This window comes from Primulina eburnea, chromosome 14, assembly GCF_022965805.1.
Source record: "Primulina eburnea isolate SZY01 chromosome 14, ASM2296580v1, whole genome shotgun sequence".
Lineage (NCBI taxonomy): Eukaryota > Viridiplantae > Streptophyta > Magnoliopsida > Lamiales > Gesneriaceae > Primulina > Primulina eburnea.
In genome coordinates this window covers 19,231,067-19,238,783 of record NC_133114.1, presented here as the reverse complement: position 1 = coordinate 19,238,783, position 7,717 = coordinate 19,231,067, and the positions used below count along the sequence as shown (strand labels likewise).

Genomic DNA, 7,717 nt, shown 5'->3' with positions numbered 1-7,717 from the left:
TGAACAATTGAGGGTCACACAAGTATCGAATTTTGTGTTCTTGTTGAGAAAGTCAAAGTCCAAGTAGTTGAATTTGACGAATGTAATTGGATGAAGATCAAACAAAATGTTTTTGAAGAAGTTTATAAGTTGATTCCATAAAATGGAAGAAATGGAAGTTAGCTTTATTGATAATCGAGGACTGAGAGCGGAACTACATGTTTTGGTGAATGAGTTCACAAAAACTGGCAGCTGTCGAATGGGGACAGTGAAAATTTTGATTTTCGAAATTTTCAATTGGCATTATATGAACAAGATTTGTATTATTGGCTCATCGGCGTTGTTGGATCGTCGGTCGATGTTATAATGAGTTCACAATTATTTATTTAGTGAATTTATAATTTCGTACTAATAGTCTAGAATTAATTAATAAGTTAATTAAAAATATTAAATAATGATTATTTAGTTTTAATTAATGTGTGTGTATATATTATGTGTACATGTGTAGATATATTAATATATGTACACATATCTTTATATATAATGTATTATCAAAAGTTGATTAATACATTATATAATATTAAGATGAGAATTTTTATTTAATGAAAATAAGAAATCCTAATTGAAATATGACAAAAACTTGTGTGAGACGGTCTCACGGGCCGTATTTTGTGAGATGGGTATCTATTTGGGTCATTCATGAAAAAGTATTACATTTTATGCTAAAAGTATTACTTTTTATTGTGAATATGGGTAGGTTTGACCCGTCTCATAGATAAAGATCCGTAAGACCGTCTCACAAGAGACCTACTCTTGAAATATTTAGGAATCCTAGTGGGAGAGAGATTCTTGATTGATCAATAATCAACCTCTATAAATATATCTTTGAGAGTCATATGAAATAAGAGTATTTTTGTTCACCTAAATGCTATCCCTAAACTAAATCAACTCTCGTCCACTTCAAGAAAATTATGAAAAAAATTTTGGCCAAGCATTTCAACCACCGCCGCGACCAGCCGACGTTGTACCGACTCCGATCGTTGACCCAATTTGACGTTAAAGCCGAAGATCAGTTGTGAAGGCCGTGCAACAATATGGAAAGAAGAAATGAGGTGCACAAATTTTGGAAGAAATTCATATAACCGATGATCTTGCAACTTAAGGAAACCAGAAATCACTCCATTGCAGCGGGAGTCTCGGCCGTGCATTTGAACCGAGAAGAGGCCACATTCATCTTGGTAGAGGGGAACGCGACCACCCTTTGATTGTGAGACAACGCCGGTTTTGCAATTATGTGTTTGTGAGACAACGCCGGTATCGACTAACCCCGGTCTCGGGGCGTGACATTTAAGTGGTATCAGAGCACACCAGGTTCATAATCCGGATGGGAGATTTCCAAAGGAAATTTGACGAAGTCAAATTTTGCCAAAAGCTTAATCATTTTCCTAACCAACTTTGTCATCAATATCCTTACGATTCATTCTTTAGAACCCTTGGAAAATATTCCTTGTTTTGTATCATGTTCCTTGACCGCTTTTCCGATACTTGTTAAACATTTCCTCTCGTTATTTCAGGAAATGGCTCGCATACGTTTAACTGCCCGTAAGAGTGTAGCTTCGATTCCTCCTAGAGAGACGTTTCAGCTAGACAGTCCCCCACCTCACACGCGCGCTCAGTCTCTTATGCGTTTAGATGATTTAGCTCTAGCACGCCACGATAGGACGACTAGGAGACTAAGAGCTAGCAACCTGGAGAGGAGGAAGCAAGTGGAGGATCTGACTGCCAAGCTATTGACAGCAGAAAAGAGGATCGATCAGGTATACGAGATGTTCCAACTCGTTAATGAAGATAATGGCGAACTGCGAGAGTCGTTACAACTGACGAGGGGCCAAACCAAACGAACTATGGACGAATTGGACCGACGTACCGTAGAATTGGCTGAAGCTCGTCACGCACGGGTAAGAGATAAGGAGAGAATGGAAGAGTCATGGAAGGTGGTCATGCAATTGTCAGAAAATAACCAAAGGCTATCAAGGGAGATAGACGAAAGGAAGGCAAGGGAGAAGGCACTCATCCAGAAGGATCAAGCAAACTGCGCACGTGCAAAGAATGAGTTGGACGACGCGATAGGGAAGATTCTTACTCATAGGGAACAGATTGCTGAATTAGAATCGGAGAATCAAAGTCTGCAGATGCAGCTGGCCGAGTTTTTAGACCCGGAGATGCCGGAGGAGGATTCCGAGGAGGAAGAAGCCCCACCTGACATAGCTGTGGGGAATGGAGAGATATCAGATTAGAATATTTTAGTGAACCATTTTTAGTTTATTTCCGTTGTTGCCATTTTCCATTCCAGTAAATTCCCATTCAGTTGTTTATGTTTATTTGAGAAATCAATAAAAGTGGTTATTTCGATTTCTTGTTGGCGTCAATTTATTTTCGCACAAATTATTCAATGCATTATATCAATTTGTGCAACAAATATCTTAGAAACTTGTACGCTTGTAGGAAATGGCCGGAAGACCTCCACGATCCAATCGCAACCCACGGTACGCCAACAACCACAATGACAATAATGAGCATCCGAATCCTGACGGAAATCCACCGCCACCACCTCCCAGAGTGGGCCTGAGCCAAGCAGATTTGATGGCTATAGCCACCATAGTGGCAACAACTATCCAGGGTTTGGGAAACCCCAATGGTAATCAGCAGCCACAACCACCACCGACACAGAATGGGATCAAGTATCATTATGAGTCCCTTCGTAAGAACCGTTGCCCAGTGTTCAAGGGAGACGCCGACCCTGAGAGTAGCCAGAGTTGGTTGAAAAGCGTGGAAACCCAACTGCGACTGCTAGAAATACCTGAAGCACTTAAAGTAGAAGTGATAGTGCCATTCCTGGAGGATAAGGCAAGCAAGTGGTGGGAAACAGTCTCACCTGCCCTGACAGCCGCCGGAGTAATCACCTGGCAACAATTCAGAGATGTCTTTCTCAAACATTATTTCCCAACAGAAGTCAGACTACAGAAATTGAGTGAGTTTGAGAACTTCTCGCAAACTCCAGACATGTCAGTGGTAGATTACACCCCCCGATTCAATGACCTTGGAACTTATGCCCCGACAATCATGGCAGATGGGGTTCTGAAAATGCACCGATACAAAAAGGGATTGAGCAGCCGTATTCAATCATCCTTAGCAGTTCACCAACCTACGAGCTTTGCTGATTTAATGGGAGCAGCAATAAGAGCTGAGACAGACATCAAGCGTCGGGAGGACGAGAACAAGAATAAACGGCCTCTTACTGGACAGCCATCTCAAGGGAGGCCACCATTCAAGAGACCGAATCAGTCCAGTGGACCTTTCAAAGGTGCTTCGTCCCACCCAACTTACCAAGAACCAAAGATGTGCCCCAAATGTAATAATCGTCATTCTGGAGAATGCCACCGACAGACAGGAGCATGTTTCAATTGTGGGAAATTAGGGCATCGAATTGCGAATTGCCCCGAGCCATTGAAGAGAAGTACCAAGCCTAATGCTGATGCTAACCCCAACAAACCAAGGGAAAATAAGCCCAACGCTCGTGTGTTTGCAATAACCCAAGAAGAAGCAGATGATGCAAACGATGTCGTGGCAGGTACTATTTTTGTCAATGAAATGCCAGCTTATGTGTTGTTTGACAGTGGTGCTACTCATTCATTCATATCTAAAAGATTCACTAAGAAACTAGGGCTTACACCTGAAATACTAGTCGAACCATTTAGAGTAGCAACTCCTACTAGTAAGACAATCGAAACACATAGAGTGCACCGACAGTGTAAAATCTGTATCAATGAGCACCTATTCCAAGCAGAATTGATACAACTGAACATGGTGGAGTTCGATATAATCTTAGGAATGGATTGGTTAGCAAGAAACAATGCGATGGTGGATTGCAAGGGAAAGAGTGTTAGGCTCCGAACCCCGAGCCAAAAAGAGGTCGTGTATCATGGCAAATCCAAGGAACGGAAGTCACTTCTTTCCGCATCCCAAGCATGGAAAGCCGTGAAATCCGGAGCAGATATCTATCTAGCAATGATTAACGTAGTGAAGGAGGAGATTGAACTTAAACCAGGGGATATCCCTATCGTACGAGAATTCCCAGACGTCTTTCCGGAAGAACTACTAGGGACAATCCCGGATCGTGAAATTGAGTTCGAAATCAACTTAGTGCCCGAAGCGGCACCCATCTCCAAGGCACCGTACAGAATGGCACCAGCTGAACTTAAGGAGCTAAAGGAGCAACTTCAAGAATTGCTAGACAAAAAGCAGATTCGACCAAGTGCGTCTCCATGGGGAGCTCCAGTACTTTTTGTCAAGAAGAAAGATGGGAGCATGAGGCTGTGCATTGACTATAGAGAATTGAATAAGATCAATGTCAAGAACAAGTACCCTCTTCCGAGAATAGATGACCTGTTTGATCAGCTTAAGGGAGCCACAGTATTTTCCAAATTGGATTTGAGAACGGGCTACCACCAATTGAAGGTCAGGGCTGAAGACATCCCAAAGACGGCCTTTCGGACAAGGTATGGACACTACGAATTCACAGTGATGCCTTTTGGCCTGACAAACGCACCAGCAGCCTTTATGGACCTAATGAACAGAGTTTTCAAGCCGTTCCTGGATCGGTTCATAGTGGTATTCATTGATGACATCCTTGTCTACTCTCCTAGCAAAGAAGATCACGAAGAGCATCTCCGCCTCACTCTACAAACTTTAAGGGAGAAAGAACTCTATGCCAAGTTCAAGAAATGCGAATTCTGGCTAAACAGTGTGTCCTTTTTAGGGCATGTGATATTGGAAGCAGGAGTATCAGTGGACCCAAAGAAAGTAGAGTCAATTCTAGACTGGCCGAAACCGAGAAACGCCACAGACATTAGAAGCTTTCTCGGATTGGCAGGCTATTACAGGAAATTCGTTGAAGGATTCTCTTCCATAGCCGTACCATTAACAAGGCTTACCCAAAAGAATTCTAAATTCATTTGGGATGACAACTGCGAGAAAAGTTTTCAGACATTGAAAGAAAAGCTCGCGTCTACACCAGTGTTAGTCTTGCCCACTGAAGATAAGGATTTCACCATCTACAGTGACGCATCGAAGGAAGGGTTGGGATGTGTACTCATGCAAGAAGGAAGAGTGATTGCCTATGCTTCAAGGCAGTTGAAGCCGCATGAACGAAATTATCCCACTCACGACCTCGAACTGGCAGTAGTCGTCTTTGCTTTGAAGATATGGAGACATTATCTCTATGGCTCCAAGTGCGAAATCTTCACAGACCACCAGAGCCTCAAATACTTGTTCACCCAAAAAGAATTAAATATGAGACAAAGACGATGGATTGAGCTGTTGAAGGATTATGACTTGACTATAAGCTACCATCCAGGTAAGGCAAACAAAGTAGCTGATGCTTTGAGTTGGAGGAATATGAGTAAGGTTACCTTAGCTGCACTCTCCGCTCAACCATGTCTGCGAGAAATCGTCAAGTTGAACCAGGACCGAGACCCAGTTCTAGTAAAACTTAAGGAACAAGCTAAGGAAGCGAAGTCTCAAGATACTCAGATCGACGACAAAGGAGTCCTTTGGATAAAAGGACGATTGTGCGTACCAGACATCGATAACCTTCGACAAGAAGTAATGTCAGAAGCACATAAGTCGAAATTTTCAGTCCATCCTGGCAGTACCAAGATGTACAGAGACCTAAAGAAGAATTTCTGGTGGAGTGGAATGAAAAAGGATGTTGCTATATTTGTTTCCAAGTGTCTTGTGTGCCAGAAAGTCAAAGCAGAGCACCAAAGACCTGGAGGACTTCTTCAACCTCTAGAGATTCCAGAATGGAAATGAGAACATATCTCCATGGACTTTGTGGTCGGGTTACCAAAGTCTAGACAAAGCTATGATGGTATCTGGGTAATCGTAGATAGACTCACAAAATCTGCGCATTTCTTACCAGTCCGCATGAACTATAATTTGGACAAGCTAGCCACGTTGTACATGAATAATATCGTACGATTACATGGAGTTCCAGTCAGCATATTGTCAGACAGAGACCCGAGGTTTGTATCTCGTTTTTGGAAGAGTTTTCAACAAGCCATGGGAACTAAGGTCACCCTCAGTACGGCCTACCACCCTCAGACCGATGGTCAAACAGAGAGGACAATTCAAACTTTAGAAGACATGCTGAGAGCATGTGCTCTAGACTTTAGCGGTAATTGGAGCGAACATTTGCCTTTGGTTGAGTTTGCTTACAATAACAGTTTTCACAGCAGCATCGGAATGGCGCCGTATGAAGCTCTGTATGGGCGAAAATGTCGGTCACCACTATATTGGGATGAAGTAGGGGAAAAAGCCATCACTGGACCCGAGTTGATCCAAGAAACAGTGGGTAAAGTCGCTATAATCAAGGAGAGACTCAAAGTGGCTCAAGACCGACAGAAAAGTTGGGCTGATTTGAAAAGAAGACCAGTGGAATTCGTAGCGGGAGATAAAGCATACTTGAAAGTATCACCAATGAAAGGTGTGGTTCGATTCAACCAACCCGGGAAACTGAACCCTAGATATGTTGGACCTTTTGAAATTCTGGGAAAAGTGGGAACACTTGCATACAGATTGGCACTTCCACCGAGGATGTCTAAAATCCATAATGTCTTCCATGTGTCACAACTAAGAAGATATGTTTCGGATCCAAGCCACATCCTTGAAGCTGAACCACTCTTAGTCGAGGGAGACTTGAATGAAGGACTTACTTATAAGGAAGTCCCGATCAGAATCGTGGATACAAAGGACCAAGTACTAAGGCGACGAACGATTCCATATGTCAAAGTACAATGGTCTAACCATACAGAAAAAGAAGCCACCTGGGAACTCGAGGAGAAAATAAAAGATCAATATCCATACCTTTTCGAAAGACAAGTTAATCCAAGTTTCGAGGACGAAACTTACATTAAGGAGGGGAGAATGTGAAGGCCGTGCAACAATATGGAAAGAAGAAATGAGGTGCACAAATTTTGGAAGAAATTCATATAACCGATGATCTTGCAACTTAAGGAAACCAGAAATCACTCCATTGCAGCGGGAGTCTCGGCCGTGCATTTGAACCGAGAAGAGGCCACATTCATCTTGGTAGAGGGGAACGCGACCACCCTTTGACTAAGCAATTAACAACAGTTGTGGAGTGATTTGAGACTTACCTTGTAGCTGAGCATTCAAGCCTCTATATAAGGAGAACCGAAGGTAGTAACCCACCTCATCAGTCTGCAAACTCCTTCCCCGTAGCCGTGCAAGAATTCGAAAGTTAAATACTTGAAAGCAGATTTTTTGATCCAATTTCCTGGCCAAATTCGAAGCATCGTAGTAGCGTTCAAAGACCAGTTACTGCCATTGTTAATTCCCCTGCGTCAACTGAGTTCCTGCGCATTCTTTCGAGCCTACTTGCTGCCCGAAGTTGATCCAGAAGTAGCCGAGAAGCTTGATCTAACAAGCTGTCCAAAATCCCGAGAATTTCCGCAACGGTTAGAAACAAATTGCTACCAATTTTCTTTTACTTCCGTAGGAGCCCTCTTGCAGCAAATTCACGAAGCTTCTCTGTCATCTTTGAATTGTGCAACAGCAAGTTGCTGTCCCTGGACCCGTAGCCATTTAAAGCTTCAAATCCTCCCCACAATCTCATCAAGTCTCGATTACCCTCTTTGGAAAGTAAGTGGGTTTC

At 42.8% G+C, this 7,717-nt stretch overlaps 1 protein-coding gene across 1 annotated transcript; it reads left to right on the top strand.

Annotated features, from left to right (window-relative positions):
* The first annotated feature begins 2,487 nt into the window (after positions 1-2,487).
* LOC140811236 (uncharacterized) lies at positions 2,488-5,853 on the top strand. The gene is made up of 4 exons (XM_073169102.1): positions 2,488-4,317; positions 4,438-5,127; positions 5,365-5,643; positions 5,785-5,853. The coding sequence occupies exons 1-4, from the start codon at positions 2,488-2,490 to the stop codon at positions 5,851-5,853; spliced, it is 2,868 nt and encodes a 955-aa protein (XP_073025203.1).
* Positions 5,854-7,717: the final 1,864 nt, after the last annotated feature.